At 33.3% G+C, this 27,822-nt stretch overlaps 1 protein-coding gene across 1 annotated transcript in view; it reads left to right on the forward strand.

Annotated features, from left to right (window-relative positions):
• DGKB (diacylglycerol kinase, beta 90kDa) overlaps positions 1-27,822 on the forward strand; it is a 773,008-nt gene that overhangs the window by 288,985 nt on the left and 456,201 nt on the right. The window contains exons 16-17 of the mRNA XM_011983975.1: positions 7,205-7,278; positions 13,418-13,492. Coding sequence (XP_011839365.1) covers positions 7,205-7,278; positions 13,418-13,492 — 149 coding nt within the window. The remainder of the gene's footprint in view (positions 1-7,204; positions 7,279-13,417; positions 13,493-27,822) is intronic.

Here is a 27,822-nt window from a genome sequence, read left to right on the forward strand (position 1 = left end):
TGCATTCCAATTGCCTATACTTCAAGTTTCACATTCTCTGGGAATATTTACTAACAATTTAACATACAGACATTATGTCACACACTTGCACTCATTATATTTGATTTTCTATCATTTTTTTATTTCTTACTTTATTTCTGATACTATAGATTATGTCTTTTGTATTTTTCAATATGCAAACACAGTTCAGGGCACATAGTAGATGCCTAAATGCTTGCTTCTTTATCGTCTTGAATATGTCATTAAAATTTAATAATAATTTATTAAATATTGATAACTAAGTTACTGTTTGTTTTTTATCTAAAAATCCGTTGTGAATAGAAAAGTTTTCATAAATTATTTAACTCAAATATAAAAGGAGGGAATTCTGAATAATAAAATTATATATTAGAGAACAGAAAATTTAATTATAAAAAAGTAAATCAAGATGTACATTTTGGAACTCATATCCATATTTTAGAAATTTCATAGAAGCTGTCAAAATTTTATTAGCCAAAAATTTATTAATTAAATGATCCTATAAAATTTTTATTGAAAAAATCAACATTTTAATTCAATATGTGGATGGCTAATATTGATAAGTTTAAATTTTCAGCTACTCTGGGTTCCTGGGATGAAATTAATGAAAGGGAAGCCTAATCCTGAAATATAATTGTATTTCACATGACTAGGCACATACTTCTCATCACAGATGGGAAGCATATATCATTTGTTAAATAGGATAGCTTAAGCATTATGATGGTATTTTATACATATTAGCTTGTTTAATTCTCTTAATAAACATATGAGATCAATACCATTATTATTATTATTTTCAAAATCATGTTGATGCTCAGAAGTAAGATAAATTCCACAAGGACACAGTCAGTGGTAAAACCAAGGTTTGAATGAAGACCATCTGACTAGGGCTTATGTGTTTCATTCCCAACATACCCTGTTTCTTTGCTTAAAAATTTTTAACATGTATGTAACTGCTAAACTTCTGACCATCTTATTCTTCTATGTACTTTTACATTGCTGCAGGCTTTGAGATAAAATTTATGTATGCAACAGAATTTTAACTCCTCTAATCTCAGTTTTCCAAGATTTTCATAATCATATCTCAATTTTCCCAGACATCAAAACCAAAATTAAATAGTACATACAGTGTTTTCAAGGTTTTAAACCTGCATAGTAATATGTTTCATTTTATTTGCTATTTTAAAATGATCTGAAATATTTGACCTTATTACAACTAAATTAGTCACATTAAAAATCTTAGACGATTAACATTCTTCGTGGATGTGTTTCATCTCTCTAGCCAGATAATAACTTTTTATAACTTGCTTTGGCATACAAAAGTGTCAGCTAAAATTGTGAGTGGGACAAGTATAGAAGTCAGCCCTAAAAAAACATCAGTAAGAAAATACCATATGTGTAGTAATAATTTTTTGAATTAAAAAAAGTTGGTATAGAATCGTGTGCAAAAGTCTGTTGTACCTCAGCAGAAAGGACCAAAATAGAATACACATATACAGCCACATAGTTTTGGAGAAAAAAAATAAAAGAATAGAGTTCTGGATAGCTATTGTATGTAAAATGAAAAAAATAGTAATTTTGTGTTGTATTTATCAACTTTAAATGCCAAAAGGCTTGTTCATTATCAAGAAAGGTAAAAAGATCTACCATAAAATTAATTTTTTCCATGAGCTTTAAAAAATATGTATCATTAAAAAGCATTGAGTTGCAGCCCGGTTTGCGTATAACTCAGTGACAGAAGAGATCTACACTGCTTAAAGAAGACTATTAATCATAGTTAAGCACATTCATCTTATTTCTTTCCAGCTAACCAGCATAATGATCAGGATTATTATTTCTAATTAGAGGAAGTAATAGATCATGTATAACCTTAGGATGAGTCTCATTAATTAACCCAAGTCCTAGGGGACTTCAAATAGAGGTGGTTAGGCACTCTGTCTTTGTCATCACTCACACCATAGGTTTACACTTAATATATATGATCAAATGTAATTGAAACTACGACTTCTTAACATGCAAGAGATATAAAATTACAGATGGCTCTCCCACATGTGAACAACTAAGGAGAAAAACAGAACAATTGTTTAAACTGTATTTATGTTGAAGTTACCTTGATCCTAAATATTCTTTGAGAAACATTTCAAAATAAAAGGGTTATTAAGAGCTAACGAATCTAGTTTGTAACACTATTAGCACAAGAAAGAAAGGAGAACCCTTATGCTTAAATATCAAAAACTGAACCAGTGTCTTTCCTCACAAAACTGCCTCTTTCTTTTATCTTCCTTATTTGTCATATTTTATTATTTTAATCACCAAGACAATAAACCATACACCCATGCACTAAATGTAACTGTATAGTACATATGTATGTTAAATTAATTATCTCTATATAATTAATTCACTTCCTTTGATGTATGTGTGTGTACGTGTGTATGTCCTTTGCTCGTTTTAGAATTCTCAACCCTGTTGACTCTCATAATTAGCCCTTCATTGACATTCTAATTCTCTATCTAAATCCAGAATTATTACTCTACAGTTTTGAACATTATAGCAAACTTTAAACTGAGTATCTCCATATATATACAATGGTAGATAATAAATGATGTAAAAATAGAGCTGAGTAAGATAAGAAGTATCAGGGCTGAGAGTCAGAATTCTCTATAATTTTAAGTACAGTGGCTAGATTAGGCCTCATTAATAAAGTGATATTTGGGTCAAGACTTAAAAGAGTTGAAGCAGTTGGTCATTTGAATATATGGGTAATGGACAGCCCTAAGGTAAGTATATGTCTGGAGAGTTCTAGGGTCGGTAAGAACTGTAGTTGGAGTAGGGTGGGCAAGATGGAAAGTGGTAGCAAGTAATTCAGAGAAGTAATAGGGATGGGAATTTTTAAAGGCTTGAAGGCTTCACTAAAGACTGACTTTTGATCTAAGTGTGATGAGAAGATATTGGTGGGAGGGATGAGCAGAGGAGTTACATGATTGAATGATGTTTTAAAAGGCTTACTCTTATAAAGATTAGATTGCTGGGGAGCCAAGAGTCCAGTATATTACTGTTGAAGTTATTCAGGGGTTATAGGATGTAGGCTTATTAGGATGGAGCAGTGGAAGTAGAGAGATGTGATGGGATTCTACATATATTTTGAGGAAAGAGCAAAAGATATGCTGATGAATTGACTACAGGGTTTACAAGAAAAGTGAGGAGTCAGGAACTTCTCCAATATATTAATAGTTTGGACCATGCAACTGAATGATGAAATTGCCATTGACTGAGATAGGGGAGCATCTGTATGAATGTTTAGAAGGAAATTTCTGTTGCTGTTAGATATCCAAATAAAAATATCAAGTAGATAGACCAATATGTGAACCTAGAAATTAGAAGAAAGGACAGACATGAATTTGGGAGTGAAAGGCATTGATGGTAGCCATCAGATAAGATGAGATCATTAAAGAACAGTGTGTATATAAAGAGAAGTGATTGAACTGGGATTCAAAACCAGTCTAACTCTAAAATCATGCTCTTTAAATGTACTATTTTTAACTGGCCCTTTATGTGATTAAATAAGATTTTACATGATGAATTCTATTCAGTATGGTGGAGAATCCAGCGTGAACAGTCTCCTGGAATGCCCTGCACATCAAATTTATGACCATTCTTCAAGATTTCAACTACCATAGATGCTATAAAATCTTCCTAAACACTTTCTCTCTTCATCAGTTTTTTTTTTGTTTTTTTGTTTTGTTTTGTTTTGTTTTTGTTTGCATGTGATACCATATTACTCTATCTCATTTATTGTTTAACTGTTTTGAAAAGACACTGGGTTCTGTAGAGAGCCTCAAACACAATGGAAGAGTCATGGGAGATTGAGAGCAGGTTCAGGGTTCTTTCATGCTTTAAACAAATCAACTAAGATGTCATCTGTTCTATATGCTGTTCTACTTCAGATGATCTCAAATGCTGTATAAATATGTACTTCAAAGAATGAATAGTTTTAAGCTGACAGAATTTTTGATATAGTTGTGTTTTTGTCTTTCACCTACTACTCCACGAAAATCTATCACAAAAGGGACACAATATCTTAGGATGGCAATAAACATGTTTTCAGAATAACTGAGTTTTACATCTTATTTCACAATTGTTTCATGAAAGTGACATTTCTAAATTCATAGACAGATTAGATACAGTTCAAAAGAGAAATAGTAAGCTTCAATATAAATTGGTACCTAACTACATTGGTACCTCAGATCCCATTTAGGGTTCATCAGTTGTCCTAATAATAGTTTTTTTCCACAAAACTAGTCCAGAATCATATTAATTTTCTGTTATTGATGGTTGTATTGTGTGTGTGTGTGTGTGGGGTGTGTGTGTGTGTATATATGTATATATGTGTATATGAGAATGTTTCCATATGTGGGAAATAGTAATGTAAATGGGAGTGGTAGTGATGGAGCAGAATTTTGGCAACTTACTCTCAAGTGGCTGAGGGAAAAAGTTAATTATAGAGTCATTGCAACTTTTCTGTAAATTTGAGATTAAAAAATAAAAATATTACTGTAAAATGTAAAAAATATTAATGTAAGATATTTCCATAAAACTTTATTCACAAATATCAGATGTACTGAGTTTCAGAAACTAATAAAACTATTTATATTCATTTTATCAGTAGACATGTTTTGCATTGCAAATACAATGCAAAGATAATTCTTACCTGAGTGACCTCTCTGAAAACCGGAATCTGCAATCAAACAGTCAGATCAAATTAACTAATTGAAAGACTGCATGTAATAATATCTACAATTTTACTTATCTCATATGTTATATGTTAGGACTGTCTGAAAATGAACTCATACTCAATAATGAGAAAAATATTATGTAAAATAATGGTTGCTAATTGATTGATATTATTCCTGTATATCCATATTGAATATTCAACATTTGCCACTTGTGGAATATCGTCATTGTTCTAAGTTCTTTAAATTCACTGATTTTTCTAGTACATTTAATCTGTTTTTCCATTTAACTACTCCTAAAAATTACATCAAGATTTTGTATTTTATTTTGAGATGCCTTACAGACTATAATCTATTCCAGTGGGATATTTGTTCATGACAGTATATAACTTAAAACACAATTTTAATTCCCCTTTACTTAATAATTTATAGTGATGTCTATAGATATTCTAACAATTAAATATCTCTGAAAGACATTTCAAAGCGTAGTTTGAAAATAATTTGATATGTTGGACTCAGTATGAATTTTTATATAATCTCATATAGTTATAAAATAAATGTTGACTTTAGGGAGAAAAGGAAAACTCATCCTAATGAGTATTTGGGGTTCAGATTTAATACTTTGCTCATGCTTAAAAACCTATTTACCTTGAGATTCCCATTTCTACTTAGAAACAATTCAAATTGACTAAAAAGTCAACTAAAACTACATCTATTTATTATTGTGTATTTGCTTATGAAAACGTTAGGAGTTTCAGCCTTGTAATAGGATGAGAAATAAAGAAGATCGAACGCAGGTTTTTAAATATAGTTTTTTTTGGTGGTTTTTCTTTTTTTTTTTTTTCATTTTAGTTTTTAATGGGAGGAAGGGGTACCCATTGCAATCTGAGCCACCATGGCTTAAAGATGATAGGCACTTTATATACATTAATTGATAGCACACATTTAGTTCAGGGGAGACCTGGGAAGTTAGTGCAGAAGTTTCTCCTGCTTATCCTTCTCCCAGCTGAATTAGAGACAAATTAGGAAGAAAAAAACTTTGTCTTCTTTGCAATGGAAAGTAAAATAGAAACAGACACAGTAAATTATAATGAGAGCTAGTTGGATACGAATAGAAAAATTACGAGTATCTCACTCAGTCTTCCCATTTTGGTAATGTGAAGATTTTAACATTTCCCTGTTGCCTATTCTCATTAGAAAAATGCCATTTTACTAAATAAGTGGAGGAAAATATGTTAGTAGAATATTTTAACTTATATAGTTAAACAGGCAGGAAGGAAGGGCATGATATGGTAAAAATTAGTGTTTTTAATTGTCTCATTAAATATTTAAGAATACTTTCTAGGGGAGAAATAACACTGCAGTAAAGATAATTTGAATCTACTTTCAAAAAAGCAGATTGATCCAAAACTGTTCCACTTAGTATTTAGAGGACACAATTAGCTGAATACTTTTGTTATTAAATTTTTTTTTCATCAAACTGTATTTAGATGGGAGTTATATAGGGTTACATTGAATAGGAATACTTTTATTTTTAAAAGTCTATTATTTAACATTGGACTCAGGTAATAGACAACACTTGTCTTTTCCCACCCTATGTAAAACAACTCTACCCATACAAATATGTGCCATCACCTTACCTGCTTTATTTCCCATCATGGCATGTTTCATTACTAAATATGTATTTGTTTATTGCATATTTCTCCACTATAATATAAGCTCCATTAGGACAGCAACTTTGCCTTTCTTGTTCAACTGAGAGCTGAGTTGTGATGAAAGCAGTAGCACATGATGTACAGTCAAGTCAATTCCTGTTACCTGAAAGAGAGATCAATAGTTAATGGACTCTATTTAGCAAATAGACTTGATTAACTAGCAACCTATTCAGCAAGCAGGAAAAGAAGGCACTGAACAAATTGTGTAGATAAGGACTCTTCGGCCAAAAGGGACCTCAAAGAATCTTACTGAGTTTCTTTCTAGTTCACAGGTGGTTGGGAAGATGGATTTCACATATGCCTCAAAACTCTCACTTAGGACTCCTGCATAAAAGGAGGGCTCTCTATAAGCTGATCTCCTTCTTTGCTTCTCATCCCTTTTCCCTCGAATTCTGCTTTATTTTGGCTCATTCACTTACTATCTGAAAATCGTAACTTTTGTTTTCATCTTACGGGAATTACAAATGTTATTCCCTCTTCCTGACTGCCTTCCCCTCTGCCCTCTACCTGGATAGGCATGCCTTTCTTTGTAGAGGAAGTTTTCCTGTTGAACACACCACACACACACACACACACACACACACACACAGACACACACACACACACGCGCGCGCACACACATTGCAGAAAGTAATATTATTGAAATTGCGTATTGGTATTTTATAATTTAGAAATAACAAGGAGTCTTATTCATATATAATAGGCCTAATAATTTTTCCATATATATAACTTTTCTTATAGATCACTCCTGTGCCTGGTACTCACCCACTTTTAGTTTTTGTGAACCCCAAAAGTGGTGGAAAACAAGGAGAACGGTATGTTTTTAAATTAATTTTAGTGTCTATTTCACATATATGTTAAAAAAATAGACAAAACGATGATGTAAAAATGCTTAAAAACAATTATTCCTGTCTGCTAATTTTAATGCAAAATAAATGATGCTAGCATGTAATATGTTTATATGATCTTGTTTTTAGGATTGAAATTTTAATACAATGGCCTTTTGTAACTATTTTTATTATTATAGCTCAGGTGTTTGAATTATCTCTACCCCACCTGTCACCCCTATCACCTAACAAAGAGTCTGGCTTCATAAATACTGTTGAATGAAAATTGGTTCTCTAAATGGTTACCAAGATGAATCCAGGTAAATCATAACTCAGTACTGAGGAACAGAATTTATACCCAACTCCTAGGCAAAATATATTATAATGATGTTCTTCATGTGCTTTTTGGAGAACATGATGCCATATTTCCTGGAGAAGTACAATATATTTAATCTGAATACTAATGAGTTGCATTATCAGGTATTTCAGCATTCTGGCTGATAACATTTTATTTTGTAATGAATGAATGATTAAATTTCATTATTTAATACAAATATGAAAATCACTACATTGAAGAGTAAATCTTATGTCTTACTAAAGATGACATTCATGAACAAAAATGCAGTTATACCTGCCTTAATGCTTTTTAGATACCTCTCCTAATCTCAACCAAAATAAGCAAGCAGATGAAAGCACTCATAACAAACATGACAATAGTATAACAAATTTCCTTTGTAGTTCACCAAATAGCAAAGTTGAAATGTTTCCATGAAAAAAGTAATTTTTTCTACCATTTAAATTTCTAGCTTTCTTTCCATGAAATGAAGAATGCTTTTCATTATTGAATCAACAAAACATTGTTGCTTTAAAGAGTGTGAGATTTTTATCCTAGCACTTTGGGAGGCTGAGGTGGGTGGATCATGAGGTCACGAATTTGAGACCAGCCTGACCAACATAGTGAAACCCTGTCTGTACTAAAAATACAAAAAAATTAGCTGAGCATGGTCATGGGCTCCTGTAATCCCAGCTACTTGGGAGACTGAGGCAAGGAGAATCGCTTGAACCTGGGAGGTTGCAGTGAGCCAAGATCGTGCCACTGCACTCCAGCCTGGGTGACAGTGTGAGACTCTGTCTCAAAAATAATAATAAAATAAAATAAAATAAAATAAAATAAAAAGTATAAGATTTTTTCTTTTCATCAATATCTAGTTATATTTTACACCTGTAAACATGATAGAAAATATTTTAAATAAATAATGTTTTAATAATTAAAAATATTCCCAATGCTTTATTAAAGGGAATAGTTTTACTCATAAAATAATAATTAAATAATGATGCTGAAATTACTTTCTTCTTTACTACTTACAGTCTGTTAGCTGTATATATTATTGATAGCTTGAACAAAAATGAAAACTTTCCACAAATAATTAGATGAGACTTAAATCCACATTGGAAATTACAGAAAATTGAAGATTGAAGAGAAAAAAAAATAATATTTTCAAAGGAAAATATTTTTTTCTCAAATTAAGATAATATGAATGATGTAGAATGACCCTTAATTGAATATTTGCCTTCCCTTTCTGCCAGTACATATAAATAATTTTCCCTAAATTAAAAAAATACATATACATATGTATAGTTACCCTAAAATCTTAAGGAAATTAAACTTACTGGAGGCTTCAACTTTGAACTCTTCTCTATACACATCCACTTGTGTTTTGTTCTTTATTCATTGACTGGGACCACGCAAAGTCAAATGTAATGTAAATATGTTTTAAAGGTGATCTGTTTTGAATGCAAACATAATTTTTCTGCCTGCATTAGAGGCACCTTTCACAAGGTGATTCCATTCAGTGTTTTCTTTTCCAAATTTCTTGGCTTTTTTAACTTTGATGTTAGACAAGTTGCAAAAGGTCACAGAATCATAAATCCACATAAAGTTTTCCATATCAGTCAATAAGTCTGAAAATGTTCACATATGTGTTCAGGCAGCAACACTGAGTTGAATCCAAACTCTGCTAGTGACTGGGAATAAGAGGCATAAGGCACAGTCATGCAGAGAGGCAGGGACATAAATAGATCTATTGCAATACTATATATTACAGGTTAAACTAGAAATGTTTAAAATAAAAGTTCTATTGAAGTTCAGAGAAAGAGATAACTATCTCTGAAGACCAAGAAGTCTTTAGAGAAGAAGTAGCTTTTGTATTGTTTCTTATATGATAGATGTTTGCCCGATGAAAGAAGGAGAAAGACAGACTTGTGAAATGGCAGGATGTCAACCAAGAGGAATTTACCAGGATGACAATGTAAAGAGAAAGAGGGGAAAGATGAGAGATAAAGTGTGGCTGAATTGTGACGATGTCTAAATTTTATATTGTGAACAACTGGACACTGGCATAAACTTTACATCATGGATAAGGCATGACTGTACTTAGACAATAGTATAGAGGAGGGCTGGGTTGCCAAGAATTTTACAAAGCTGGTGAAAGAACTTGAAGACCTTAACTAAGGCAGTGGGATAGAATAGCCAGGTTTGATAGGCATTTTTTAAAGTTTGTTGCCAAGGACAACGTCAGATAGGGTATTTCCTAGGTTTTCTTTTAGGAAGACACAGAATTGTCCACTAGTAAGTTCAGGTGCCAGGGAAAAGAGGGTATTGAGAACAACTCTAGGTGATATAAGCTGATATTACATACTGAATTTGGAGAATTTTATCAGTAAATATTATAAGAAAGTGTTTATAAAATATATAATAATATTTTCATATGTGTATAAAACCAATTTAGTAACCTAAATATATCCCTTAACTTAAAAAAAAAAATCTTTTTTTTTGCCGGGCGCGGTGGCTCACGCCTGTAATCCCAGCACTTTGGGAGGCCGAGGCGGGCGGATCACAAGGTCAGGAGATCGAGACCACAGTGAAACCCTGTCTCTACTAAAAATACAAAAAATTAGCCGGGCGCGGTGGTGGGCGCCTGTAGTCCCAGCTACTTAGGAGGCTGAGGCAGGAGAATGGCGTGAACCCGGGAGGCGGAGCTTGCAGTGAGCCGAGATCGCGCCACTGCACTCCAGCCTGGGCGACAGCGCGAGACTCCGTCTCAAAAAAAAAAAAAAAAAAAAAAAAATCTTTTTAATTTCAACTTTTATTTTAGATACAGGAGGTACATGTGCAGGTTTGTTACATGAGTATATTATGCTCAGGTAGCAAGCATAGTACCCAACAGGTAGTTTTTTTCATATCTTCCTCCACTCCTTCTTTTCCCACTCTGGTAGTCTCCCATGTCTATTGTTCCCATGTTTATGTCTGTGTGTTCTCAATGTTTAACTCCTGCTTAACGTTGCATGCAGTACATGCAGTATTTGGTTTTCTGTTTCTGTGTTAATTCACTTAAATCTCCATCCACATTGCTGCAAAGGATATGATTTCATTCTTTTGTAATGGCTGTGTAGTATTCCATGCTATATATGTATGGCATTTCCTTTATCCAGCCCACCATTGATGGATACCTAGGTTGATTCCATGTCTTTGCTCTTGTGAATAGAACGGGAATGAAAATAAAAGTGTATGTATCTTTTTGGTATATGGTGTGTTTTCCTTCGAGTTTACACCCAATAATGGGATTGCTGGGTTGAATGCTGGATCTGTTTGAAGTTTTTTTAAAAATATTCAAACCATTTTCTACAATGGCTGAACTAATTTACATTCACAACAATAGCATAGAGGCATTTCTTTTTCTTTGCAGCCTTGCCAATATCCACTGGTTTTTGACTTTTTAATAATAGCCATTCTGATTGGTGTAAGATGGTATTTTATTGTGGTTTTAACTTGCATTTCTTTGATGATTAGTGATGATGAACATGTTTGCATATGTTTGTTTCCTGCTTGTATGTCTTTTAAGAAGTGTCTGTTCATTTATTTTGCCCATTTTTAATGGGGCTATTTGTTGTTGCTTTTTTCTCATTGATTTAAGTTCCTTATAGATTCTGGATGTTATACCTTTGTTGGATGAATAGTTTGCAAATATTTTCTCCCATTCTACAGGTTGTCTCTACTCTGTTGATGGTTTCTTTTGCTGTGCAGAAGCTCTGTAGCTTAATCAATTTCTGCTTTTGTTGCAATTTGAGGACTTAATAAAAATGTGTTGCCAAGGCCAATGTCGAGTGGGATATTTCCTAGGTTTTCTTTTAGAAATGCGGTTTGGGGTCTTACATTTAAATTTTTAATCCACGTTGAGTTAATTTTTGTATGTGGTAAAAAATAAGAGTCCAGTTTCATTTTTCTGCATATGGCTAGCCTGCTATTCCAGTAACATGTATTGAATAGGAAGTCCTTTCCCTATTGTTTATATTTGTTGGCCTTGTTGAAGATCAGGTGAAGGTTTGTAGCTATATTTCTGAGTTTTCTATTCTGTCCCATTGGCCTGAGTGTCTGATTTTGTACTAGTACCATGCTGTTTTTGTAACTGTAGCCTTATAGTGTGATCCTTCCATCTTTGTTCTTTTTAGCTTAGGCTTAATTTGGCTATCCAGGCTCTTTTATTGGTCACACATGAATTTTAGAAGAGTTTTTTTCTAAGTCTTTGAAGAACGACATTGCTAGTTTCCTAGAAACAGTGTTAAATCTGTAAATTGCTTTGGGCAGAGTAGCCATTTTAACGATAGTGATTCTTCCATAAGCATGGAAATTTTTTCTTTTTTCGTTTGTGTTATCTCTGATTTCTTTCAGCAGTGCTTTGTAGTTCTCCTTGTAGAGTGCTTTCACCTCCTTGTTTAGTTGTATTCCTAGGTATTTCATTTTGTGTGTGTGTGGCTATTGTAAATGATATTGTATTCTTGACTTGACTCTGCCAGGATGTTATTGAAGTGCTGTTGATTTTTATACGTTTATTTTGTGTCCTGAAACCTTGCTAAAATTCTTCAGTTCTAGCAGCCTTTTGGTGGAATTTTGAGACTTTTCTGAGTATAGAATCATTATCAGTGAAAAGAGAGAGCTTGACTTATTTTCTTATTTGGATACCTTTTATTTCTTTCTCTTGTCTAATTGCTCTAACTAGAACTTCCAGAACTATGTTGAATAGGAGTAGTGAGAGTGGGCATGTTTTGTTCCAGTTCTGAAGGGGAATGCTTCCAGCTTTTGCTCGTTCAGTACGATGTTGGCTGTGGGTTTGTCATAGATGGATTTCACCATTTTGAGGGATGTTCCTTTGATGTCTAGTCTGTTGAGGATTTTATTTTTAATGAAATGATTTTGTATTTTATTAAATGATTTTTCTGCATCTGTTGAGATAATTATATGGATTTGCCTTTTAATTCTGTTTATGTGGTGAATCACATTTATTGATTTGTGTATGTTGAACCAACCTTTTATCCCAGGAATAATGCCTAACTGATTGTGATAAATTAACTTTTTGATGTACTCTTTATCTCTTTACTTTTAGTATTTGTCTAAGCATTCATACCATGTGAGATATGTGCATGCATAGAAACATTTTTATTGCATTTATTTATAAACATTGTTTTCTTTCAGAAAAAAAAATATTTAATACATGCTGCTAAGACAGTTTAGCAATTTTGTGAGATGACTGGTCAAGATCTTGTTTATATGAAATGATTAGGCCAGATGAGGCTACATTCTTTGCTTACATGTACATATATACAATATACCATCCCATTTCATATAGACGATAGATAATTTTCAGATCTATTAGAGATCTGTAGAGGACAAAGTATTCACAAGGATTTATTGAGAGAAGATATTTAAGCAATTTTATACTGAAATATTTAAAAAATATGTGTTTATTTGAAATCCAATTAGCTAAATAATGTTCAAAAGAGGGTTAGAGAATATTCTAAATTCATATGCATATTAAGGATGCAAGCAATATTTCTAACTTATGAACTATATTGCCTTAATAGTGACAACTAAACCTTTTAAAAAACCCTTAGTTCCTATTGAGCTGTTGGACTTCTGATATTATTGATTCAAAATTTAGTAAATTGATAGAATTTTTTATTAAATTATATAATTAATTGCAACTATATATATTTATAACACTGAGAGACATTACTTATTTTAAAAGTGTTGAATATTATTGAATTTTTTCCCATATTTTCACTTTTATAGAATTTACAGAAAATTTCAGTATCTACTAAATCCTCGTCAGGTTTACAGTCTTGCTGGAAATGGACCAATGCCAGGGTAAGTCCAAGGATAATATTATTACCATTAACTCAATTAATGTTAATTAATTAAATAAGCTGCCTGACATATCTAGAAATAATGTTATTTGAATACAGCAGCATATTAGTACATAAAAATGAAATATCAACTACATAAGAGAAACCAGTGCAAATACTGTTTTTCCAAATAGTCAATTTCTAGCAGATTTTTCTTCTTTCTAAATATGGTGAAATAATGCTCCTTATTGTACTAATAATGATAATAATCACACACACAGAGAGACAAACTAGCTGAATGTTAGTTTGAACACTGCCACACCATGTATTTGAAGAACCACTCTCTTTTTTGTACTTCTTATATATATTAAAAAAGAAAAAGAGAGAGAGAAAGTAAGCTAGTTAGCCCATTTATGCCTAGTGTTCCATTACTGGAACACTAAGCATGTAGGAGTTATTTATATCCTACAGCTCAAGGTCATCACCGAGATCTGATTTTTAAATTCAAGTTAAATTTTAAAAATTGCAACCTCCAGCATAAATGGGTTAATGAAAACAAATTTTATGATTTATTACTTACAAAATCTAATTGCTATCACTCTCTTATAACATACTTCATTGTTAACAGGTAAGATCTAGTAAAATAAAATATATTTTTAAACATAAATGTATACTTTTGATGTCACTAGTATGCACATACAAATCATCATTAACTTGGTTTAGTTAAATAATTAATGTCATTTTCTTTCATTGACCTCTTTTCTTTCTATCAACATGAGGGTAAACATTAGACCACATGAAGTGGACAGAAGCTCTATAAGCTTTATGCATGCTTCATATTTTTTTTAAAAAGCCGTTGATTTAAAATAAGTCTTACATCTCATTCTCAGGAACCAGAAACCAAATATTTTAATTGTACGCTTTTAAAAACTCAGAATAAAATTTGTACCATAGTGTCTGATACAAAAAATACATTCATAAAGTATAATTAATTAGCATAGCTTTCAGTATTATATTCAGCTCTTTCTTCTACTGCTTTGCTGCCTGCTGTCTGGGATCAGTTTCCCAATGCTGAGCAGCAGTCTGCAGAACCTCCTTCCTGTAGATGACAGGCTCACCACAGAAATTCAGTTCAGAACAATGTCTTTGTCAAGCTCCACACTCCAGAATCTAGAGGATCATGATCAGACTGTTGGCTAAGTGAGCTGGTTACATGCAGGAAGTCCCCATATAGATAAAGCCAAGCAAAAGTAAAGTATTGTAAACTCAGAAGCTCAGTCAGAATGGCTCTTTTTCTTGTCCTTTAATATTCTCTGGAATTCAAGAAAGTAGCTCTTCTGTAGAATTAAGATATTGTGCATTCAAAACTGTTGCCATTCCAAGACCCCTGTAAGTTGAATCAAACTAAGTTAATCCAGGATTTTCCTGTATTTCATAGTTAAACAAGAGGTCAAATGGCTCTGCTAATTACAAGCCTTATAGTTTAACCTCTGTGTGACTTCATTATCTTATCTGTAAAATGAGTATTTGTGCCTGCCTTGTAGGATAGTTGTGAAGTTAAATGGGATAATGCCTATGAAGCAAATAACAATGTGCTTACCGCATAGCATGTCCTCAATGAATGTGGCTTATTATCCATATTATTTGTACAAATATGAATTAATAATTAATAAAAACATGACTATTGTGTAGCTCTATGTAAATACATTGGAATAAATTTGATTTTAGCCCTGTTCTCTCATTTCACGTTTTTCCTACTACCCTTTAAATACGTACTACATGTTTCCTTCTACTCTTTCAATTCTAGGCATCCTATTATCTTCTGCTCTATCTTAACATATTTTAAAAATGAAAGTAATATATGTAACTGTAAAAAGCCTACACTACAATAAATATTATTTAGAAAAAAATTTAATGGTCCCACTTTGAGCACTACTACTCCTCAGAAATTAGGAGTGATTGTTTGGTGTATCTTACCAAACAATCTAATACAAACATGTAAATGAGCATATTCCTGTCTATCTATACTATATTTATACACACACACACACACACACACACACATATATGTTGGAAAGATAGGTAGATAGTTTTTTACATAACAGAATATAGATTTTATATTGGCTTGCAACTTCCTTTCTGTACTTTAAAGCAGGTGATACACATTGTTCCATTTCAGTAGATATTGATCAGTTTCATTTTTCTAACTGCTGCATATTCCATAATTATGTGGGCCATCACATTACTGATGAATATTTAGATTGCCTGTGTTTTACAATTATTACCAAATATACTACATCAATATCTATCAATTTATCTGCATATTCTTGAAAGTATGTTCAAATATTTTTATGGAATCAGTGGCTATGGGTAGAATTGCCTGGCTGAAAATATTCAAAGTCAAAAGTTTGTTTTAAAAAATGAAGTTAAATATTTGTGTTGAACTTTTAGCTTCATCTTGATCACCATGAGAATGTCCTGTTTGCCTCTGATACTGATGCCCACATTGCATCCCTAGTGTCAGACTCAGACTTCTATTAGAGAGCTAGTCTTCGTTTATCCTAAAGGCAAATGCCACAGGTAGTTGCTCAGAATGGGGACTCTGACCAGGCTATGATGTTGTCCTTTCTTTGAACCCAGTGACTGATCTCCTCCCAACCCTGTTTCTAGCTGTATTGCCCCTCATCATGCTAAGAGTGTCTTATTGCAGTGATTCTCTTTTAATGTATGGCTTTAGAAGTTGCTCTATTTCATAAAGTCTCCCTATTACTCTGATACCCTTGGTGATTTATACATTTTAGTTTTATCACCGTTTCTAGTTTATTAATTTTCCAATGCTAACAATAGATTTTTTTGAATGCATACTCTTGTAAGTGTAGTATGCATTTTATCTATCACTTTAAACCTGCAGTTATTCATTCTTCAAAATTCTTTTAAATTTTTTTTTCCTTTTTACCACACCAGATTGATGTATTATTTTGGTATACAACTCTTCTTTTATCCCAACTTTATTTTTTTTCAAAAACTTTGTTTATAAGAGGAAATAACTTTCTTGAACTAAAACTATTCCTAATCTAAACTTTCTGGCAAATACTGAAACTTATTGGGCATTTCATTTTTATCTTTAATTATTTTTAAAACAGAAATGGGTGTGTATTATGTGTTTCCATTCTCTCTCTTTATATAAATCATCTCTCCCTGATCCTGACTATTCTGTTTCAAGGTGTCTGAAACAATAGTCTATTTCAAATCATTGTTTCCTTCCTAATGGAACATGTTGTGATATAATTGAATACATTATTTGGAGGTATAGGTTAGCTAGAAGAGATGAAATATAAAATATAAATTACTCTTGGGTTTTACATAGCAATATGTTTTCCTTCACTACATTAAAATAAGTATATATAGCTCTAGCTGTACACCAACTTCACATGTTAATGTGACTTATGAAAAGTTCATACCAAGTTTTTTGTATACTTGTGACATTACTTTTCCCCTTCTGAGTCTAATCTTCATGAAAATACAGATGGTCTATTCTCACATTATTTCTAAAATTTTAAGTGAGAAATAGGAAATACTTATTGAATTGAAATAAAATACAAGTTAACTTTAAAATATGTAAATTATTTTTCAGATTGATCAGGATAATTAAGAATAATTAATTGTTTGTGAGAAAGCTGCTCTTAGAAATCTTTGCTTTTATCTACCTGAACTAAATACAAAAGACACATATTTTAAAACTATAATGCAACAGTCAACCTACAGATTTACATATTTCAAATATCATGCATATTTCTATAGTGAAACTTTGGAATACATTCTCCTATTAAAATAAATGTATAATTTAGAAAATGCGTAACAGACTCCACAGATTTCATTACCTTCTTAATTTAAAATATCATTTTATATAACCAAATTTCTACCATATTTTATTTAAGTAAAATCTCTCTTGAATCCGAGCTTATGACCTTTTACATGTGCTTCTTGTTATGAAATTATGGCACAGAAATGAAGAGAATCCTCAAAAGGCTAAGGAAATGTTCATCAAAATTTGATTGAGCGCTTTTGCAAATTTCAAAAATAAAAATTTTTCTTTACTAATATAAAAGTGAAGCACTCAACTCTGTCCTTCTTATGATTAATCATAAAATAAAAAGCAGATGATTCTGCAAGCTCTCCCCCAATTAAATGTGTAAGCATAATTCTGATTCTGCATTGGTCACTGGAGTGATAGAGTTGAAAATTGATTCATGCTTCTAAATTAAAGATCTACAGATTAATAAAAGTAACAAAAATATGTTACCACAATTAATAAAGTCACATAATTGCTTGTCTTTCACACAAATTCCCCCCTTGAGTCATAGTAGGTTTTAGTCACTTTTTACATGCATCCACAAATACACTATGATTTTAAAGATGTTGAAAAGTCTAATTTTTATTATCTCTCTCACCAACGAAGGCCAAATAGCAATTAGACTAGAGATCTATGTGTCACTGTTTAAAGACTATTGCCTATCAAAATTGCTGAAACACTCTAAAGAAACAAACACGTTCTGAATTGGCCATTTGAAATGCCCGGTTCATATTTGTGTATGTGCTTTAACTTGTGTTTTATTCTGTTCTGGCTGCTATAACAGAATCCCTTAGACTGGCTAATTACAAAAAATAAAAATAAATGTATTTCTCACAGTTCTGGAACCTGGGAAGTCCAAGATCAAGGGAACAGGAGATTTGGTATCTGCTAATGGCTCACTTTTTGTTTCCAAGCTGGTGTCTTCTTGCTGCATCCTCTGGAGGGAATTAATGCTGAGTCCCCAGAAGGCAGAAAGGTAGAAAAACAGCTGGCTAGTTTCCTCAAGCCCCTTTATGAAGGCACTAATCCCATTCATAAGCGCAGAGTCCTCATCACCTAATCGCATCCTCAGTACCCCACCTCCTAATACTATTGCATTGGGCACTAAGTTTAAGCATTAATTTTGGAGACATATGAATGCTCAAACCATAGCATTCTGGACTGGATCCCCCAAAATTCATGTTCTTCTTACATACAGATACATTAAATTAATTCCATCCCAATAGCCCCCAAAGTCTTAATTTGTTTTAATACCGACTCAAAAATCTCTAATCCGGAGTCTCATCTAAGTATCTTCTAAATCAGATATGGATGAGACTCAAGATAGGATCCATCCTGAGCTGAATTGCTCTTCTGCTGTACCCCTGTGAAATCAAACCATTTCTGTTGTTTATAAATTACCCTTATGGACTTTTAGACTTTACAGTCTAAAGTAGTTTGTTATAGCTGCCAGAATGGACTGAGACAGAATTGGTACTGAGGATTGAGGTGCTAGTGTAACAAATTCCTAAAAACGTAGATGGTGCTATAGAATGGGTAGAGGCTACAATATGGAGGAGGAGGAGGAGAAAGAGGAAAGAGGAGGAGGGAAAGGAGGAGGAAGAGGAGAGAGAGGAGGAGGAAGAGGAGGTAGAGGAGAAGGAGGAGAGGTTGAGGAGAGAAGAAGAAAGAAGATCATAGAGAGAGCTTCAGTCTTAGAGATTACTTATGTGGTTGTGAACAAAATGTTGCTAGAAATATGGATAAGACAGGCCATTGTAATGAGGTTTCATAGGAAAACGAGGAACAAGTTATTCGCAACCAGGGGAAAGTCAATCCTTGTTATGAAGTGGCAAAGAACTTGGTCGAATTTTATCCATGTCCTACTGTTTTGTGGGGGGTTGAATTTGAGAGTGATGAAATACCACAGTGTGATACTTGTTAAAAGAAACCTCTAAGCAAAGTATTGAGGGTGTGGCATGGCTTCCCTTGGCTGCTTATAGTAAGATGTGAGAAGAGAGAAATGAATTAATGACAGAATTTGTCATCAAAAGGGAAACAAAAATTAAGGATTTGACAAATTCTCAGGCTGACCAGTTTGTAAAGAAAGAGAAAGCATGTTCACAACAAAACACCAAGGGTGTCACCAGTGAAAGTTGGATGAGTAGATTAATATGTCTAGAAGGAATCCAGAATGCTATTCATCAAGACAATGGAAGAGTGGCCCTGAAAATGTTTCAGAGATCTTCAAGGCTGCCACTCCCATCACAGGCCCATAGTGTAAGGGTCTTGAGGAGGGAAAGGCTTCAAAGGAGGGATTCAGAACACCTGTGGGATCTCAGGGCTCACTTCCCAGAGCTGCCTCAAGTTTCTGCTCAATACATTCTGGTCCAGCACTCCTGGGCCACTCCATCTGTGGCTAAAGTGAGCCTCAGTGTAACCAGGGTCACCCTTCAGGAGACAGAGGTGGTAAAAGTTGGCAGTGTCCGGCTGGTGCTAACTCTGCAGTCACAGAGTGCAAAAGCTGAGAAGGCATGCCTACATCTGCCTAGATTTCAAAGGATGGAGAGGTCCTGGAGATCCCCAAGCCCCAGGCAGAGAACTGCTACATGGTTCAGGCCCCTGCAGAGAGCCTCCACTAGGGCAATGCCTAGTGGAGCTATGGGGGCTGGGCCACCTCTGAGACTCCAGGCTAGTAAAGCCAGCCTGGGAGAGCTGTCGGCATTTAACTCTAACATGTGAGAAACGCAGTGTGGGCTTCACACAGCAAAGCCACGGAAGGAATGGGGTTTTCTGGAGCCTTAGGGGCTTAAACTCTGTACAGTGTGTCCAGAAGGCAGGATACATAGGCAAAGCAAGTTATTTTGCTTTTGTTTTTCCCAGTTTTAAGAGTTAATGTTGTTTGCTTTGTCGGGCATTGGACTTACTTGGGACCTGTTAATCCTTTCTTCCTTCCTATTTATCCCTTTTCAATGGTATTGTCCATTCTATCATCCACCATTGTATTTTGGAAGGACCTAACTTGCTTGATTTCACAGGCCCACAGCTGGTGGGGAATTTTCCTCAAAATAAATTGTACCTTGAGTGGTAACTCTATGTGATTTAGATGATGGTGAGAGGAGACTCTGGACTCTAGACTTTTTAGTTGATGCTGGAAATTGTTAAAACTTTTAGGGCTCCAGGGATAGAATGGATGTATTTTACATAACAGAAGAATGTAAATTTTGGGAGAGCAGAGGCAGAATGCTATCGTTTGAATACTTGTGTCTCTCCAAAATTTATGTTGAATCTTAATCATGAACGCAATCATATTAAGAAGTGGAACAATGAGTAAATGATTAGCTTACGAGGGTTCCACCCTCATGAGTTGGATCAATGCCCTTATAAAATGGCTCAAGGGAACTAGCTCTCTCCTTTCCCTCTCTACTGCCATGTGAAGACATAGCATTCATCCCTCTGCCATGAGTGGATGCATCAAGAAGGTACCAACTTTGAAGCAGACAATAAGCCTTACGGGACAACAAATCAGTTGATGTCTTGATCTTGGACTTCTCAGCCTCCAGAAATGTGGGAAATAAATACCTGTCATTATAAATTATCCAGTTTCAGTTATTTTCTTGTAGCAGCACAAATGAACTAAAATAATCTGTTTCTGATTTTTTTCTATAGGAGTTAAGTGTTTAATAACATATTTAACTTAAATATCCTCCCATTTACTGTTATCTAAGCATACATAGTAAAATTACTGGCTCAAATTTACCTCCAGCTCCAGGTAGTTAAATGATCATAGCTTACCAATAAGTAAAAATAAGACAACCCATACCAGATAAATTGATTCAAAACATTTATTCAGTGGCTCCCAGATACCAGGAACAATCTTATCACTGCCAATCTACTCTGAACAAAACAGATAATAACTCTTGCCCTCACAGCCTTATATTTTAGTGATGGAAAACATATATTAAACTAACAAACAAGTGAAATATACATATATTAGCAGGGAATGTGAACAAGGAGTGTGCATTGTTGGTGAGGATTCTGTGGCTGTTCTTTTAAATGAGGTGGACAGAGAAGGACTGGTTGAGTATAGATGTGAAGATGAGGAGGTAGCTCATTGTCATCTTGAAGAAGAGCTTTTAAGGCAGAGAGAGCAGCATGCATAAAAGCATCACGACTGAAAAATATTGTACAAGTTTGGGAAACATTAACAAGAAGGCCAGGGAGACTAGAACAGAGTGAAGGGCAGTCGGATGTCAGAAAGGTACGAAGCACTAATTCACACAGGGTTTTAGGATTACTGTGACCATAATAATTAGGTTTACCTAAGACTCTTTGGGGTTATTTCTGGTGTCCTGGCATCTGTCCCAATTTAGCATTTGCCCAGGACTTTTGTATTTTAAGTATTGCTATTAATAAATGCATTGCAATAAAGAATGATGATGATGTGTTTGGCAACCCTCCAATTTCTAAATCCAGCTTTTGCTATGTTATCCTCTTGTAATGTGTAAGACACACGTCCAAGGAACAGAGATCTTCCTTTAATAGATAATCATTATACCTAAAATGTGACCAAAAATAAACTCTTTTCCAACGTTTTTTAAACACAAAAACAAGTGACAACTTTTGAAGAATTGGTATCCCTTTTATACCAGTCCATTATGCTGTGGTCTGGGTCGCAGAACTCTCTGAGAGTTTCAGAGGGGCACAAATATGCCAATCAGCAATGCCTGTGGAGATATTGACAAATCATAGGTTAGTATGTTCATGAAATGTATGTGAGAAAAAGAGCATGAGCAGTTTTACCAAGAACGTATAGTGAGTGGCTTGAATATACTTCCTCAATGTTTTATGTTTCATTAAATATATAGTTTATAAATATTTACTTTTATAATAGATTTTTATTTTGCAATAATACTTTTCAGCAAAAGATAGCTTAAAAATAAAATGTCTTTTAAATGAAAATAATCTGAATTTCAAAACAAAAATAGTTCTCAATTTCTGTTTCTTAAAGAGTTGATGAATACATAATCTGTGTGAAATATTTATGAACATTTACCATCTGCAATGAGAGCGCTAGTGATATCATTGACTATGCAGAAATCAGTAAACACAACTATGCTGAAGAAACATCAGCATCTGCTTTAAAATTAATTGTTAATTCTCTGCCCCAAAGCAATCATTTAATATGCAGAAAGGCCCTTTGCATATCACTCTTTGAAGCATGACTTTTCGTTTAGATCAAATGACTTTTCAAAATTAGTGTTCATTTTCAATTCCAAGTTTCTTTATGTGTATTATTAATGAAGTTATAGCTGTTAATATCTTGACTCCATTAGCAGAAGAACTTTTCCAAAAGATCAAGTAGTGCCATTTTTATATCAGAGTGATTAGAATGTTTTAAATGAAACATCTGTTTGTTGTAAAGATGATTTGAATTCAATTCATGCACTCTAAATGAAGTTTTTGGAAGTTCATTTGGATGAGGGCGAGACAGATATTAGTGATGGTGCTCTCATAAAATCAGTATAAAAGTTTAGCACTACTGATACAATAATTTCCTTCTGTTTTAATAATTTGAATATAGGTTTTGGTGAAGCACACTATCATGGCAAAAACATGATTTCTAATAAAGTAATGAATTGATTGATAAAAATTGTGCTTTAAATTGGTTGCTCACATCAATTATAATCACATCCAAAGAAATTTTAATATTCTAATAATTAAAATAAAAGCCATAATTATCATATTGCTTGTATACATGCATACACATATACACACACACATAAATTATTCAGTTATTCTACTGATTCAGTAGTCACCCAGGAACCTTCTGTACCAAAATAATAATAATAATGACTCAAGTTTTAGGTAACTCAAGTAACAAAGTCCTGTAAAAATCTCTCTGGACAACACTCCTTCAGCCAGTCTTTTCCTGCTTATATATACCCTCCTCTTCTATTTAAAATCTGCAACTCAAGGAGCATAAAAGTTTAAGGTAATTTAATATAGAGGTAATCAGCATATAGAAATCTACAACTTGAATTATATTATTGGATAACAATGTTGTTCGTAATCAAGACAAGTTTAACCTAATAAACACACCCCGAAAAGACAGATAATTGGATTTGGGATATAATAAATTTGATAAAATTGATACAAATTATATTTGCAACTGTTAAAATCATAAATATCTTGGTGTCTAGGATACTAATCTTCAATTATGTACATGTCATTTCCTGAAAATGGCAGATGTTTGTTGAATTCATAATGTTTTATTCTCCAATTAAATTATTTACTTTTATTTATCTCTTCTTGATGAGTCATATTTTTTCCATTTAGTTACCTTTATGCCTATAGTTAGAATTCTGTGAAATTAAGTTATCCTTTTTTTTTTTTTTTGAGACGGAGTCTTGCTCTGTCACCCAGGCTGGAATGTAGTGGGAGGATCACTCAGCTCACTGCAAGCTCCACCTCCCGAGTTCATGCTATTCTCCTGCCTCAGTCTCCCGAGTAATTGTCATATTTTAAATTATGGTCTCTGACCAGTATTACGCTATAGTAAGATGTGTGCACAGAAGCAGATGCTCTTGAAGGCAAGGAATCTTCAACTTCGGTGTCTCTCCCTTGCAAGGACTCCTTTCAAGACTATAGGAAGGATCTTAGCAATGTGGCTGTATTGCCTTTCTCATTTGAGTTTTTAATATTTTAAAAAGAGGATATTTTAACTACAAGAATTTTTATGAACAATGTTAGTGAAGCCAGCTCAGTAGTAATGCATAGAGAGACAAATATATCAATAGAAGATAATTAAGAGCCCTCCCCCATGCCCTGTATATGTATTGGTACTAACTAGAAAAATTGGACATCAATATGGCAAAATAAAAGTAAAACAGTAAAAAAAAAAGACTTCTGTCTCCATTCCAACTCCTTTTTCATCACACTTTACCTAGTGACTAGTAGCATTGGAATGAGCCTGAGCATTTTAGGATTTGACTAAAAGAGGATGAGATCCAATTACATGATTGAATTCTGAGGCTTATAATATGTGGTTCACTGATCATTTTGTGTATGGTTGTTATTGCTAGTTCTCCTGGTGTAAAAATGACTTCCAGGCATATCCCCACTGCCCAGTGTGACTTTACACTGGTTTTCTGACATAAATTTAAAGAGCCAGAAGACATGTCTTGATAAAAATGGTCCAGAGCCTGCCTGTTAACAGAATATGTGTATAGTAGGGGAGAAATGAGGTTTGAAATGTACAAAGCTCAAAGCTTATCTGTGGAAAATTCTTCTAACCATCCCATTCAGTTCTCTTTAATGCTTCATCAAAACAGAAGCATTATTCTTCCTGGAATACAGTTAACAATGCTGTATAAACAATTATAAATTTTTATTATTGATGAAAGTTACATGATATTAAATTTATCATTATTCTTGTGCTTATAGAGCACAGGCTATATCAGCTCCACAACCAGCAGGCATGTTTATGTGTAAAGTATATGTTTTATAAATCTCTATGAAATATCGCCATCAATGAAGATATGTAAAACTCACAATATATCATGTTATTAATATAGCAGTGGTTAATGTATATCATTAATTCAAAGAGTACTTAAGGTTAATCATTGAACAAAAAATTGAAATGCCTGCAAGTCTTACAGCTTGACTGTGACCAAAAAACAAATATTGATTTTCACATATTTTACAATAATACTAAAAATTTACTTTATCAATGATGACTTGTGAAGCTGAGTGGAACATTCCCAATAAATCATCAATTTAAACGTATCTTAATAAATCATTCTAGAGGAAAAGAAAATCATCTTTTAACCTCAATACAAATATTATTTAAAATTGTCGTATAAAAATGTAAAAACAAAGCATTAGACAGTTTATTAATTTACAAAACTTTGTTATTATTCTAGATCCCATGATGTAATGTTTGTAAGCTATCTTAAATTTACAATCTAATGTGATTTTTATTATATATATTTATTTATATATATACATCACTTTTATATAAGTTTATGCACATTTATTTTGCATATTTTTTCTTAAAGAGAACCTCAATTTTTATACATAATCAGGATTCACTCTCTTGCTCCTTATTTATCAAAGAGAGATCATAGGAGGAAATTAACTTATTATTTTCAATACTCCATGAACACAAGTTCCATGGGTATCTCAAATTCCACATATCTGTTACTAAACTAATTTTCTCACCTTTTCCCAAATTTACACACTGTTTTTATTCTCTAACTTGATGAATGAAAAGGCCATTCACTAAAGAACCGCTTTCCCATTCCCTCTGACAGTACATCACTTCAGGCTTTCAAGATTTGTCATCTAACCACTCTCCTAGGATCTATATTTACCCTCCCTACATAATAACCCTTCACTCAATTTCTTCTCACATCAGAACCCCCAATTCATTAGCTAATTAACTTTACCCAAACTTCAAGATTCAACTCATGTGTCTGCAAGTCCACATTAACTGCCCTCAAACATCTTATAGTGACCTGAACTGTGTGTTTTCTTGTCTGCCTTCTCAGTTAAGCCAGTGAGATATTCAAAGGCAAGAATTCTACCTTGCTTTTGAATCTCTGGAATCTAACTCAGTTCCTAGTACATAGTTGTAGTTACTACATTTATATTAAATAATATAGATATATAGATGCAGGTGCCATTTAATTTATAGCTATTCTTTTGTATTTGACCCTAAGCAAAGTATTTTTTCCTCTAGAGAAGTCTAGATGTATTTCCTTTCAAAATACGTTCTTACTTCACACTCTAAGCTAACTCAGTGGAATGATCTGATCTGTATAAAATAAAAACACATTCAAATTGTTAATATTAAAAACATTCACACGACAGAATGGATTTCAGCAAATTTGTCAAACAGTCTTGAGCAACCTAATCACTTGTGCTGCTACATTTTAGAGATTAATTGTATAGACTATGAATTTTGGACCATGAATGGTATATATGTGCTTTCCAATTAGAAGCAATAAGAATGAATCATTTTAACTTCTTTCAAATATCAGGAAGACTGTGTAACTTTTGTTTTAATTGACACTGTATCGTATTTTTCTCTTCATTTTCAACTCATTACATCAGAATTGTCTGTCAATTCTCTATGTTTAGTCATGTAACTTACAAGTAATATTTTAAACTGCATTTCCAAACATATATATACACACATATCAGTACACACATAACTTATGCAAATTCATTAGTACTTTTAGAGATGGGCTTTCATGTATCATGACCGTAAATTTTACTGCATATTTGTAGCAGTAAATACAGGATGCAAATGTTGAGTTCAATTAAATCCCTCCCTTTCTAGTGTAGAAAACAACTTACAGATGAGAGAAAATGACTTTTTAAAAGGTGTTTTGTGTTCTTCGGTGTCAAAAAACAAAATTACAACAAATTTAGTTTAAAGATCTCATTGGCTTATATTTGCAATTCTAGAATTGGGTAACACCTAATTCTATAGAATAGAATGAGTGTTCCAGTGAACTGAGCACAGGAGTTTGACTTTAAAAGCAGAAGAGGGCTAAAGAAAGCAGAAATAAGAAATGAAAGGTGGATTGGTCATTTTAAAGTTACTTTTCTCACAGGGTCAAAACAGAGGGGACTTCCTTATCATGCTAGCTCCGGTGAACTGGGCCCCGTCTGATTGGTTGCTGAAAATCTCCTTTTTTGTTGTTTGTTCGTTTGTTTTGTTTTGTTTTTTGAGACGGAGTCTCTCGCTGTGTCGCCCAGGCTGGGGTGCAGTAGCGGCGTGCAGTAGCGTGATCTCGGCCCACAGGAAGCTCCGCCTCCCGGGTTCCACCATGCCAGGCTATTTTTTTGTATTTTTAGTAGAGACGGCGTTTCACCATGTTAGCCAGGATGGTCTCGATCTCCTGACCTCGTGATCCACCCGCCTCGGCCTCCCAAAGTGCTGGGATTACAGGCTTGAGCCACCGCGCCCGGCCTGTTTGTTTTTTAACTGAACCATTTCAAGTTCAGTTTGACTACATGACACTTAGCACAGTGACTCCATTCTGGTTTGATCTGGTCTGTTGAGGCCTAGTGCAGAAATTCAGTCTAAAATAATGACCACTCATAATTTTTGTTTAACATCTGTTAGTTAGTTTTTAAATATTAATTTGTATATTTTAAAAATATCCTTAAAGGGTTATAATTTTCCATGAGATAGAAAAAGAATATATTTTAACAAAATATATTTACAAAAGTGTTTTACTTATACTAATAAAATTATAAATATTTTCTATGTGAGAGCAAGAATATTTCAACTAAATATTAATGTCTATTCACTCAGAAATGACTTTAAAATTGTTGATATTTCTGCCAATATTAATTTTTAAAGAAATATGTACATTAGTCAAGAAAGGAAAAATATTTAGGCTACATCATAGAACCTGTCATTTACTGACCTTTCATTTCTAACTCATTTTATAGTAGGAGGAATATTAAAGTTATTTAATGAAATAACATTATAAGTTCCCCAG

Source organism: Mandrillus leucophaeus, unplaced genomic scaffold (genome assembly GCF_000951045.1).
Source record: "Mandrillus leucophaeus isolate KB7577 unplaced genomic scaffold, Mleu.le_1.0 Scaffold258, whole genome shotgun sequence".
NCBI lineage: Eukaryota > Metazoa > Chordata > Mammalia > Primates > Cercopithecidae > Mandrillus > Mandrillus leucophaeus.